This window comes from Sminthopsis crassicaudata, chromosome 2, assembly GCF_048593235.1.
Source record: "Sminthopsis crassicaudata isolate SCR6 chromosome 2, ASM4859323v1, whole genome shotgun sequence".
NCBI lineage: Eukaryota > Metazoa > Chordata > Mammalia > Dasyuromorphia > Dasyuridae > Sminthopsis > Sminthopsis crassicaudata.
In genome coordinates, this window is record NC_133618.1 from 262260904 (window position 1) to 262275073 (window position 14170).

Genomic DNA, 14170 nt, shown 5'->3' on the forward strand with positions numbered 1-14170 from the left:
GCATTCAGAAGTACAGAAAACTTGTAGTTCCCTTAAGTGTTCTCTCTCCTTCTGATGACTGTAGCTAAGATCTTTTTCAACCTAACCTCTTCCCCCATACCTCGTGTTTATCTTCCAAGGTGCTGCATTTTATGATACTTGCTTCAGGCACAAAAATTGCTGGTTATTATGTGGTCATGGGTGGAAGGGATTTTATAGTGAAGAAGAAGGTGTACCATACATCTCAGGGCCAGGGTTAGCTTTCAAGTTAACCTTGTCTTCAAAACCACCTGCCTGCCTGAATAGGTTGAATCACTAGTAAATGATCTCTCAAGCAAGCTCATGGACACTTTTTATTTTTGAGTGCAATCAACTACTATGCATTTGTTTGAATTTCTTCTTTTTTTCTTCTCCAGAGCAAACATAATGATACAGTGTAAAAAGCAGTTAAAAAACAAACAACTCACATTTCTTTGTTATAATTCCAGTTATTTACAGTGAATCCCTGAGATCTGGTAAGCTAAATTCCAGATCTTTAGCAGCAGAGATTTAAATACAGACTTCATAGTTACACTGAACCAAATACCAGCATGTCCTTTACAAGAAAATTACAATGAAGAATAGAGCACAGAGGCCAAGGATGCTTACAAAAATACTTGTTCAATCAAACACTGACCAAAATTATGCCCTCCTAAAAAAAAAAAAAAAAAAAAAAAAAACTTCTCCAAGCAATAATCTACCATACCTGCAACCCACATAAAAACAGAAGCCAAAAGCATTAGCAACGAAACAACTTTTATCAAAGGACTAGAGGAAGTGGTACATCTTTTGCATTAACTACATACAGACTGGGAGTTTGGGGTTTGTAACATTTAAGCTCTAAATCCAATCTCCTTCCCATTCCAGGATGTTGCTTTAATGTGGTAGAGGAAGATTATTTGTTCTAATGACTTAATAGGGCACATGCATCAAGAAAGTCAGTTTTCCCCTTATTGATCACTTTTTGATATTTTATTTTGTTCATGTAAGTCAGCAAGTGTAGGCTTGCTGCCTTTTCATGAGAGCTATTGGGAAAGTCCCAGAGACACAGATGCCATAAAAAGCCAAAGCGGAGAGTGTAGGACTCTTGCTAAGAATTAACTCCTTAATCCGATGAAATACATACAAAAGAAATGACACAGTCAGGTAAAATATATGAAGTAAGTAGTTTGTCTTTATGCTTTCAGCATCTCAGTACTAGGTTCGCCTCCTAGGTGAATTCAGGCACTCAAAGACATCACTCTAGCTAAACTTATGAGAGGTGTGAATTAGCATTATTTTCTTTTTTCCCTTTATTCCTTCATTAATTAACTTGTTGTTACTTTAATAATCTTTTAATATTTGGTCTATCATCCCTACTATCTCAGTCAGCTTTTTTCTTTAATACTGTTCTTTGTATAATTGTTAACAGAATTGATGTAAAAAAGACTAGCATTGTATAATGGGAAGAATTTTCATGGGAAAAAAAAAAGGCCTGGGTTTGAATCTCACTTTTGACACTTATTAGTATAAGTAGTAGCAGGTAGTTCTTGTGATTTTTCAGAAAGTGGGTTATTCTAGATATGGGACTTATCATTTAAACTTAGTCTTAGCTTTCTCGTTGTAAAATGGGAATAGTGATACATGCACTATGTGCCTCACAAGATTATTGTGAGGAAAACTCTTTGCAAACTTTAAATCATACTAGAAATGAGAGGAGCTATTGTTCTTGGTGTTAAGCTGGATATGATTTAAAAATAGTTTTAGTTTGATTTTAATAACCTTGAAAATTTTCGTTGAAATGTGCATATTCTTTTTTTGTTGTTGTTAACATGTCATCACACTTAAGTTTAAAGGGTGAATTTTTTTATCTTTAACCACTAAAGACAAATTACATGGGGTCCTCATCTCTAGCTGCTTAGGTATTTCTTAATTTAAGACATAAACATGGACAGTGAGGGTCAGTATTATTATTATGCCTAAGGGAAGTTCACTGGTCACCTATGGGGTGTAACTTGAGGGATACCAGTAAGAATCTAGCTCATCTCCAAATAACTGTTATTCATATACTAAAATTCCACCATTATTTTATTTTATTTTTTTATTTTAGAGAAATTTGTCCTCTTCTTGTCTATAAAGAAAGGAAATCTAACACTTAAAGTTATCTGCACCTTGAGAACAGAAACTGTCTTTTGCCCTTTTGGGGGGAGAGGAGTTAGTATCTCCAGAGATTAGCATTAGAGATTATTTCTGGTGCATAGTAAGCACTTACCAAATGTTTATCGACTGATTGGCAGCATCTTGATGTGATTTAGTTTATGACTGCTTTAAGAGGAAAGTAGTATTCCCCTTATAAAATGAAACCAAAAGACTCCATTAATGGGGGCCCTGAAAATAAATTTTTACTCCACAATTTTGTCTAGGATTCTCGGTGGGGAAGAGGGAAAGCACGATTTATTTATGAAGAAAGGCTAAAAAAAATTGGGATTCTTAAGTCTGAAGAAGAGAAAGTTGAGAGGAAAACTAGGAATAGTTTGTACTTAACAAAGGGATATTTTATAGCTATTCTGCATCTTCACTAAGAGAAGAATAAGAACAAATGCTCTTAAAATGTAGCAAAAGGGTACCAGTTTTTTGGGGGGGAGATGAAATAAATTTCTAAGGGCAAAGGATGTTTAAAAATAGTTGGCGTTTGTACAGCTCTTTAAAATTTGCAAAGCACTTCATATATATATAATCTCTTGAGCTTCACAAAATCTCTGTGAGGTAGGTATTGAGATATTCTTATTTTATAGATAGGGAAACTGAGGCTTGGGAAGGTCTGGTGATTTTTCCAACTTATTAGTAAATTAATAAGTATTTTTTTTTTTTTTGCTGAGGCAATTAGGGTTAAATGACTTGCCTAGGGTTATACAGCCAGGAAATGTTAAATGTGTGAGATCAGATTTGAACTCAGGTCCTTCTGATTTCAGGGCTGATGCTCTATCCATTGCACCACCTAGCTGCCCCAACTAATAAGTATTAAGGACAGGATTCAAACTCAGGTCTTCCTCACTCCAAGGCCATCTACCACAACATGTTTCTTCATCAAGCAATAAAAAAAAAGTGGGATGGGTAATTAGGGGACTTGTTAGTACCAAAGAATAGGCCTTTTTCTTGGAATGGTAATTACTTAGTTGGAGGTTCTTGTCAGATGTAGAATTCAGATTTTTTTTTTAAAGCCAGTTATGAACAATTGAGGACCTGTTTGGTGGACCCAAAGAGATTAGTGTGTATCATGGAAAGGAGATGTAAAGTTTCATTTGGAAGATAAGAACATGAAGAAATAGCACAGTGCCAGGCACATTGTGGGTACACTATGAATACTCATTGATTGATGCATAAATAAATAAATAAATACATTCTTATCAGGAAGTTAAACCCCACTCCTGTTTATAAAGACCCTGACTTCTACTTCATCAGGTTTTCAGATATGAGGTACTCATGATGTATACACATTGCACATAACCCTACGGAATGGTCCAAAGGTAGATAATTTCCATCTGATTCCTTTTGCTGCAGCAGATAGTCATTTTGGCTTAATGGGTACCCCTCAAAACATATCACAAGAGGTTTCTTCTCTTCCAAATGACTATTCACATCAATGGTCCATCTGACAGTGGCCTAAATGCCTTGGCCAGACTTCACTATGACCAAAAAGTGATCCATAGAGAGTTCTTGCAGCTGCTGGCATTCCAGTGTCAAGGCCGATGTCTCTGGGGCCTTTCTTCTCTTTTAGTTAGTTCTCAGGAACGTAAAGTGACAGTTGTATTTTTGAAGTGAAAGAAAGCAAATGCTGCAGGCCCACCCATTCTACAAAGCCCTGCCTGCAATAGCTGCCATGAGGGGAGCTGCCACTTCATGGCAGTTTGCTGTTCCCTTGCTAGTAGAGCTTCTCATCCACCTTTCTTTTTCTTCCACCGGCAGAGGAGCAGCATCTTAAAGGTCTTTCTGAAAGTTTTATTACAGAGGGCATAGCAGATGGGGTTGACAGTGCTGTTCACATAGCACAGCCAGTAGCCCAGGTGCCACAGGGTGACAGGGATACACTTGCTACAGAAGGTAGACACCAGCACCATGATGTTATAGGGAGTCCATGTGATGATGAAAGCCAGCAGGATGGCACTCAGTGTCTGGGCTGCTTTCCTCTCCTTCACCAGGACCATCCTCTTCCTCTTGGTCATTTGGCTGCTGAGACTGGAATCCATGCCTTTTGTGGAAGGTTCCTTGGATACAGGGACTGAACAAGGCATAATTTTCACCTTATGACAACCATTATGGGTCTCCTGGCTCCCATCAGCCTTTACTATCAACCGGAATTTATACGCCACACATTTTTGATTCTTGGGGCCCCGGATGGGGGTTGGGGATGAGACATACTTTTTTGTCTCGTAGTTATCATTCACGGGATTTTCTCTCACAAAAGCTTTCTTGGTATCTTCAGCACTGAATTCCTCCTCCGGGCTTTTTTTGTGCTGGCTCCTGTAGGCCCCTGGGGAGCCTGGCTCAGCTACAGGCTTATCTTCATCTTCTGAGGAGGCATAACTGCTACAAGTGGTGAGCTGCTCCTCTCTGGCCCAGTCACCGTTGGCACTGGCGGGCTGAGAAGGCCTTCCCGCGGCCGAAGTGCTCCTGCTTGAGGACGACCAGGAAGCTGGGCATCTTTCCTTCTTGGTCATGGTCAGCTGCTGGCAGCTGAAGCAGGACTTAAGCAGGGTTTTGGGTGGAGACTTGTTGCTTTCAAATTCAGCCACAGAAACAGAGCCCTGGAGCTCGGCTAGATCCTTGGTGCGCTTCTCTGTTTCCCGGTAGATGCGGCAGTAGAGTATGGTCATGACAGACACCGGGATATAGAAGGCAGCGATGGCAGTGCCAAAGGTGATAGTGGGTTCCGAGAGGAACTGGATTTGGCACTCCCCAGGGGGGACGGTTCTTTCCCCAACCAAATACTGCCAGCAGAGGATAGCTGGCGCCCACAGGATGAAGGAGATCAACCAGGCCAGTCCAATCATGATCCCTGCCCGCTTGGGGGTGCGCTTGGCCCTGTAGGTCAGAGGCCTGGTAATCGAGAAGTAGCGGTCAAAACTGATCACCAGTAGGTTCATGACTGAAGCATTGCTGGCCACATAGTCCAGGGCAAGCCACAGGTCACAGGCCAGGCTTCCCAGAGCCCAGCGCCCCATGAGGATATAGGTGGTATAGAGGTTCATAGAGAAGATCCCAATGATCAAGTCAGCAAAGGCCAAGCTGAGCAGGTAATAATTGTTGACCGTCTTGAGCTGGCTATTGACTTTGAAAGACAGCATGACCAAAATGTTGCCTACAATGGTACCCAAGCTCACTATGGCTGTCACCGTTGCTATGGTGATGACTTCCCATAAACTATGTCTTGACAGAGGCTGGTGACTTACTGGAGTGCTGTTGGCAATGGTTTCATTGGGGTAAGGATCCTCTTCCATTCTGATTGGAATTTATATCAGGTTCTGAGGTTCTTGATAGGTGACTTCCATGTGTCATTCATTCTCAGTTTCTCAGATATGACCTGGGCAGGGAGTAAAGGAGGGAGTTGGGTAGAAAGAGGGAGAGAGAGAGAGAAAAAGAGAGAGAGAGAATCAGAGAGATAGAGAGATACAGACACACACACACAGAGACAGAGACAGACAGACAGATAAAGAGAAAGACAGAGACACAGAGCGAGACAGAGACAGAGACAGAGACAGACAGACAAACAAAGAGAAAGAGAAAGACAGAAACACAGAGCGAGACAGAGACAGACAAGAAACACACACAGAGACAGATAGAAAGATAGAGACAGAGAGGGAGGGAAGGAGAGAGGGAAAGGGGGGGAATATCATTAGCTTCATTTATTCATCAACACCAAGTTTTTGCAATTCTCAATTTTGTTTTATTTATTTATTTTTTATTTTGTGACCAAGTTTCTAGAGTTTTAAAAGCTTAGATATTAAAAGTTTCAGGGGCAGCTAATTGGTGTAGTCGATAGAGCATCAACTCTGAAGTCAGGAGGACCTGAGTTCAAATATGATCTCAAACACTTAACACTTCCTGGTTGAGTGACTCTGGGCAAGTCACTTTACCCTAATTGCCTTGGGGGGAAAAAAAAGTTTCATATCCTCATTCTTCCTAGAGTGCCTAAGCACTGTAGTCAGGAATGGATTGTTGCCCATAAGTGGTATCAGCAGGAAGTGAAGAAAAATAAGAAAAAAAGGCAAAGGAGCAGGAGAAAAGAGAAATGAGGAGGAAAGTGAAGGAGAAAAGGAGAGAACTTCATCAGATCATATAGTCTTCAAGGGCAAGAGTCATTCCTTTTCAAGTTTGGACAAAATGCCTAGAAGATTAAATTCTAAACAAAATTATGGTAGAAATGAAGTTTTTCTTTGGCACTTTGCCATCTACCCTCTTCTCTAAGCTGTCCTCTCTAACCCCTCCACTTTCCAAGTGCCCATCTTGCTCCATGATTTAACTCTTGTCAGGGGATATTTGCATTTCAGTATGAGACTTTTTCAAAGGAATGGATTTCTTTTTTTTTAATTAAAGTTTTATATTTTCAAAACATATACATAATTTTCAACATTCGCCTTTGCAAAACCTTGTATTCCAAATTTTTTTGTATACATATTTCCATAACCTCATGGTGCACAAGAAAAATCAGATCAAAAAATTAAAAAATGAGAACGAAAACAAAATATAAGCAAGCAACAAAAAAAAAATGAAAATACCATGCTGTGATCCACACTCAGTTCCCAAATTCTTCTCTCTAAAGTACAGATGATGCTCTCCATCACCAGCTCATTGGAACTGGTGTGAATCATCTCACTATTGAAACAACTCATGCCCATCAGAATTCATTATCATATAATCTTGTTGCTATGTGCAATGGTCTCTTGGTTCTACTCACTTCATTTAATGATTACTGCAATAGGACCTAGTTGTTCACCTGATTTCTGGTTCTCTTTCCCGGAAGCTATTTTACTCACAGTTGTCAGCTTGAACTCCCTAGAACACAATATTCATGTCATATCCCTACTCAAAAATATTTTACTCTTCTACATGATAAGGTGTCTATCCAATCTCCCTATCCAATCCCCTTTCTAATCAAATTTATCTCAGAATTATTGAATTTGAGATTAAAAAACTAATTCAGCAACCATGTAGTCCAATCCATACAAGAAAAATCATGAGCTGACAAATGGTCACCTTGGCTCTGCTTAAAGACTTCCCAGGAATGAATTTCATACCTTTGGAGATAGCCCATTCCACTTTTGAATAGTTTTCACTGTTAAGAAGTTTTCCTTGACATTAAATCCAAATCGGTCTTTTTGTAATTTCTACAAAGATTTGCAAATTTTGCAAAACCTCTGCTTTAATCTGGCCCTACTCCCCATTATTGTATGAATATTTATCATGCTTATTACTGTTCCTACACCTTCATTCTCATGCTCAACTTTGAGAAGCATATCTAATCTTGCCTCCTCTATAAGGTCTTCCTTTATAACTCCAGCCACTATCAGTCTTCCTTTTCTCTGATTTTTTTTTTTTTTGCTACCAATAAATTATAACATTCATATACTGTAATTAGTTTAACTTGTCTCCTATCATTGGGCCCCCACTTTGATTCAAGGTGGTTTCTTATTTTGTTTTTGTTAATAAATGCTGGTAAAAATATTTTGGCCCCCTGAGGTTATATATGTAGTGAGATTGCTGGATTAAAAGATGAACTATTCAGAGATTTATTTTACATAATTTCAAATTATTTCTCAAAACAGCTAGATCAATTCATAGCTCTTATGTGTATGCATGTTCCATATATATATTTATATACACACAATTGCATATATAATTATAGATTATTATAACTGAAAGCAATCCTAGAAATCATAGATTTATATGATCAAAGGTTTAGAGATGGAAGGGAGTTCAGAAGTTATCTATTCCAATTTCTCATTTTACAGATAAGGAAACTGAGACCAAGAGAAAAATAAAATGACTTTCCTAAGTATATATAGTCAATAGCAGACATGGAACTAGAATCCAAGTCTCCTGATTTTCGTCATAGATGGTATAATGGATAGAGTGCTGGACCTGGAATCAGGAAGACCCATATTTCTTTTTTGTTGTTGTTGTTGTTATTATAGCTTTTTATTTACAAGATATATGCATGGGTAATTTTTCAGCATTGACCCTTGTGAAACCTTCTGTTCCAACCTTCCCCCCAACTCCTCCCCCAGATGGCAGATAGACCAATACATGTTAAATATGTTAAAGTATATGTTAAATACAATATATGCATACATGTCCATACAGTTATTTTGCTGCACAAGAAGAATCGGACTTAGAAATAAGGTAAAATTAACCTGAGAAGGAAATGAAAAATGCAAGTGAACAAAAACAGAAGAAGTGGAAGTGCTGTGTAGTGGTTCACACTCATTTCCCAGTGTTCTTTCACTGGGTATAGCTGGTTCTCTTCATTATTGAACAAATGGAACTGATTTGGTTCATCTCATTGTTAGAGAGGGCCAAGTCCATCAGAATTGATCATCATAAAGTATTGTTGTTGAAGTATATAATGATCTCCTGGTCCTGCTTATTTCACTCAGCATCAGTTCATGTAAGTCTCTCCAGGCCTTTCTGAAATCATCCTGTTGGTCATTTCTTACAGAACAATAATATTCCATAATATTCATGTACCATAACTTATTCAGCTATTCTCCAATTGATGGGCATCCATTCAATGTCCAATTTCTAGCCACTACAAAAAGGGCTGCCACAAACATTTTTGCACATACAGAAGACCCATATTTCTGAATTAAAATCTGGCTTCAGACACTTACTAGATGTGTAACCCTAGGCAAGTCACTTAAATATTTGTTTGCCTCTGTTCCTCATCTATAAAATTATCTGGAGAAAGAAATGGCAAACTACTCTAGTATCTTTGCCAAAAAAAAAAACCCCAAATGGCTTCATGAAGAGTCAGACAAAACAACTGTATTTCCTTCCTCTTTTTTTTTTTTTTTTAACAGTCAGAACTATGAGGTCAAATTCCCACTTCTACCACTTTCTATGAGCAAGTCATTTAATTTCTATGAGTCTTAGTTTGTTCAACTATAAAATGGAAATAATATATTTATTTTTTATCTTACAGGGTTGTTCTGAGACTTAAATAAGACAATATGTACAAAGTGATTTGAAAACTTTAAAATGCTATACAAATGTTAACTATTATTGGGGATAGGGAATGGACTTGTAATTAAATTCACCAAGGTGAGGTGAGGAAATTCTATTTTCTAGTGCAGGGTGGTATCTTCTCTGAAACTTATTCTTAAGTCATTGAGAAGTTAAATATTTTGCTCAGGGTCACACAGCCAGTCTGTACCTGAGGCAAGACTTGAAACTAGATATTTCTAAATTCATGACTAGTTCTACAGCCAAAACTACTTTTCTCCTATTGTTGTTTGTAAAAGTGTATGGTGCTATCCATGGTAGGAAAATCATTTCATGTACATGAAATAATAATTATATAACATCAGATCTGAAAGGACTTGGAAATCATACATTTAAGCAAATTAGGCTGATTGATTTCCAAAGGTCCTTCCAGATCTAATGTTCCAATCAGGAAACAAAGTACCAGAGTGATATGATTTGCCCTGTGTCATAAAATGATGTTGGCAGGACTTGTACCCAGAAGTACAAGGATAATACATGTCCCAAAATTATTTACACTTACTATCTGTGTGACTTCATGCAAATTACTTATCTTCCCCTGACTTCAGTTTCTTTACCTGTGAAATGAGGGGATTGGACTAGACAACCTCTGAGATACTTTCAGATCTAGATCTATGATCCCAAGTACTTATCTGAACACATATTTTCTCCAGTATATAGCACAGGACTCTGAACAGAGCATAAGCTTAATAAATGTTTAAGAAATTGAATAGAATTACATTGAGTTTCTTCTCGTCCAGCTTGTTGCTCTTCCTGGGTGATGATTCATCTTTTGAAAGCTCACATTATAATTGATGGCTGCATATTCATTTCTAGCTTGCCTGCATTAGCAGAAAAGTAATAACCATCTTATTTTCCCCCTCACTATTGATTTGCCATGAAAAGACCTTGCAGAGGTGATTTTTTTCTGTGCCTCCAACCTTGGCTGATTGTTTCTTTGTTGTCAGTAAATTGCTCTGCACCAAATTAATTTCTTCTCTTGTTGCTTAGCATAAGAAAACATGTGACTTCCTGGGTTGTTCATAAAATTGTGTTGTGACCTTCTGTCTTTTGAAGGAGTTTTCAAGCTTTTCTGGTTTTAAATCTTTACTCTTCACTGCTTTCTGTATGCAATTATTGAAGGAAACTTTAATATCTCCCAGAGTCAAGAGATATAATAACATTTTCTTTTTTTCAATCAATGACTTTTTTTTAAAATAAAGCTTTTTATTTTCAAAACATACGCACGGATAATTTGATAACATTGACCCTTGCTTAGCCTTGTGTTTCAGATTTTCTCCTCCTTCTCCCATCCCCTTCCCTAGATAGCAAGCAATTCAATATATATTAAACATGTTAAAATTTATGTTAAATCCAATATATATAAACATATTTATACAATTCTCTTGCTGCACAGGCAAAATCAGATTAAAAAAAAGAAAGTAAATGACTAAGAAAACAAAATGCAAGCAAACAACAAAAAAATGAGTGAGAATGCTATGTTGTGATCTACATTCAGCTTTCTACAGTCTCTCTAGGTGTAGATGGCTCTTTGTCACAAGATCATTGGAACTAGCATCAGTCATCTCACATTGTTGGAAAGAGTCACATCCATCAGAATTGATCGTCATATAATATTGATGTTGTCATGTATAATGATTTCCTGATTCTGCTCATTTCACTTAGCATCCATTCATGCAAATGTCTCCAGGCTTCTCTAAAATCATCCTCCTGATCATTTCTTATAGAACAATAATATTCCATAACATAACTTATTCAGCCATTCTCCAATTGATGGGCATCCATTCATTTTCCAGTTTCTTGCCACTACAAAAAGGGCTGACACAAACATTTTTGCACATGTGGGTCCCTTTCCTTCCTTAAGATCTTTTTGGGATACAAGCCCAATAGAAACACTGCTGGATCAAAGGGTATTCACAGGTTGATAACTTTTTGAGCATAGCTCCAAATTGCTCTCCAGAATGGCTGGATCAGTTCATAACTCCACCAACAATTTTTAGTGTCCCAGTTTTCCCACATCCCCTCCAACATTTGTCTTTGTCTTTTCCTTTCCTCTGCCAATCTGAGAAGTATGTAGTGGTATCTCAGAGTTGTCTTAATTTGCATTTCTCTGATCAATACTGATTTAGAGTACTTTTTCATATGACCAGAAATGGTTTTAATTTCTTTATCTGAAAATTGACCATTTATCAACTTGAGAAAGGTTTGTATTATTATTATTATTTTTCCCCTGAGGCTGGGGTCAAGTGACTTGCCCAGGGTCACACAGCTAGGAACTGTAAAGTGTCTGAGACCAGATTTGAACTCTGATCCTCCTGACTTCAAGGCTGGTGCTCTATCCACTTCGCCACCTAGCTGCCCCTGAAAGGCTTGTATTCTTATAAATTTGAGTCAATTCTTTAATATTTTAGAAATGAGGCCTTTATCAGAACCCTTAAATATAAAAATGATTTCCCAAATTATTGCTTCCTTCTGATCTTATCTGCATTTTATTTGTACAAAAACTTTTTAACTTAATATAATCAAAATTATCTATCTGGTGTTCAATTATGAGTTTCAGTTCTTCTTTGGACACAAATTCCTTCCTTCACCACAGATCTGAGAGATAAACTATCCTATGTTCCTCTAATTTGCTAATAATATCACTCTTTATGTCTAAGTCATGAACCCATTTAGCTCTTATGTATGTGGTGTTAGGTGTGGGTTGAGCTCTAATTTCTTCCAATTTTCCCAGCAGTTTTTGTCAAATAGTGAGTTCTTATCCCAAAAGCTGGGGTCTATGGGTTTGTCAAACACTAGATTTCTATAGTTATCTATTTTGTCCTGTGATCCTAACCTGTTTCACTGATCAACTATTCTATTTCTTAGCCAGTAACAAATGCTTTTGATGACTGTTGCTTTATAATATAGTTTTAGTTCTAGTACAAGTAGGCCAACTTCATTAGCATTTTTTCCATCAATTCCCTTGAAATTCTTAACCTTTTGTTCTTCCAGTTGAACTTTGTTACTATTTTTTCTAGATCTGTAAAATAATTTCTTGGGAGTTTGAATCAATGACTTTTTCTTTTTCTTTTCTTTCTTTCTTTTTTTTTTTTTTTCCCCCTGAGGCTGGGGTTAAGTGACTTGCCCAGGGTCACACAGCTAGGAAGTGTTAAGTGTCTGAGATGAGATTTGAACTCGGGTCCTCCTGAATTCAAGGCTGGTGCTCTATCTACTGCGTCACCTAGCTGCCCCCCAAATCAATGACTTTTTAAAACTTAATTTAATATTTTATTTCCTCCCAATTATTTATAAAAACTGTTTTTAACATTCATTTTTAAAACTTCAAAGTTTGAAAGTTATTTATCTTCCTTTCTCCTCACCACCCTTCTTAGACAATACCAAATGGTTTTGGTAACCGCTGCTTTATAATATAATTTTAGATCTGGTACAGGTAGGCCACCTTCATTTGATTTTTTTTTTCATTAATTCCCTTGAAATTCTTGACCTTTTGTTTTTCCATTTGAACTTTGTTATTTTTTCTATGTCACTAAAATAGTTTTTTGGGAGTCTGAGTGGTATAGCGCTAAATAAATAGATTAGTTTAGGAAGATTTGTCGTTTTTATTATATTTGCTCGCCCTATCCAAGAGAATTTAATATTTTTTCAATTGGTTATATCAGACTTAATTTGTGTGGAAAGTGTTTTGTAGTTTTGTTCATATAGTTTCTGATTTTCCCTTGGCAGATAGATTCCTAAATATTTTATGCTATCAGTAGTTACTTTATTATTTTTTATTATTTTAATAGTTTTTATTTACTAGATATATGCATGGGTAATTTTACAACATTGACAATTGCCAAACCTTTTGTTCTAATTTTCCCCTCCTTCTCCCCCCCCCCCCAGATGGCAGGTTGACCAATACATGTTAAATATGTTAAAGTACAAATTAAATACAATATATGTATACATGTCCATACAGTTGTTTTGCTACAAAAAGAATCGGACTTTGAAATAGTGTACAATTAGCCTGTGAAGAAAATCCACAATGCAGACGGACAAAATTAAAGGGATTGGGAATTCTATGTAGTGCTTCATAATTATCTCCTAGAATTCTTTCGCTGGGTGTAGCTGGTTCAGTTCATTACTGCTCTATTGGAGCTGATTTGGTTATCTCATTGTTGAAAATGGCCACATCCATCAGAATTGATCATCATATAATATTGTTGTTGAAGTATACAATGATCTCCTGCTCCTGCTCATTTCACTCAACATCAGTTCATGTAAGTCTCTCCAGGCTTTTCTGAAATCATCCTGCTGGTCATTTCTTACAGAACAATAATATTCTATAATATTCATATTCGGTAGTTACTTTAAATGGAATTTCTTTTTGGAACTCTAACTGCTGGATTTTGTTGGTGATATATAAAAATGCTGATGACTTAAGCCTCACCACCCTTCTTGAGGAAAAAATATAGAATGCTTCACAAATTTGCATATCTTCCTTACACAGGGGCCATGCTAATCATCTTTGTATCAAAATTTTTTGTTATATGTGCTGCTGAAGCAAACATGAGGAATTTATCATCAGAATCAGTTTATGATGTTAGATAGAGGATGCTGATGAGCACTTCACTATTGAAGGATAGATTAAAGAAAAGAATCCCAAAAGTTTATTTGTATAACTTACATTTGACATCCAGAAGAACTATGGGAACATGTTAATGTAAGAGTTTGTCATTACTTTTCATGAAATCTTTTTTAAAAATTATATAATCTTCTCTGATCAATTGTAGGCCTAATGCTAAGAGACAAAATGACTCTTGAGAGTTTCTGTATGCCATAGTATTCAATTAAATATAATTCAACCAGTATTTATTAAATGTTTATTTTGTATCCAGCAATTGTACAATTG

General features: G+C 36.8%; 1 protein-coding gene and 1 non-coding gene across 2 annotated transcripts in view; both read right to left on the reverse strand.

The window, feature by feature from the left end:
• Window positions 1-314: 314 nt before the first annotated feature.
• Window positions 315-14170, reverse strand: part of CHRM5 (cholinergic receptor muscarinic 5) — an 83476-nt gene continuing 69620 nt past the window's right edge. Inside the window, exon 2 of the mRNA XM_074289178.1 lies at window positions 315-5578. Within this exon, the coding sequence (XP_074145279.1) occupies window positions 3933-5495 (1563 nt within the window). The 5' untranslated portion in view covers window positions 5496-5578 and the 3' untranslated portion in view covers window positions 315-3932. The remainder of the gene's footprint in view (window positions 5579-14170) is intronic.
• LOC141559167 (U6 spliceosomal RNA) lies at window positions 13724-13827 on the reverse strand. Its single transcript, XR_012487250.1, has one exon. It is a non-coding gene; the product is annotated as a U6 spliceosomal RNA (small nuclear RNA).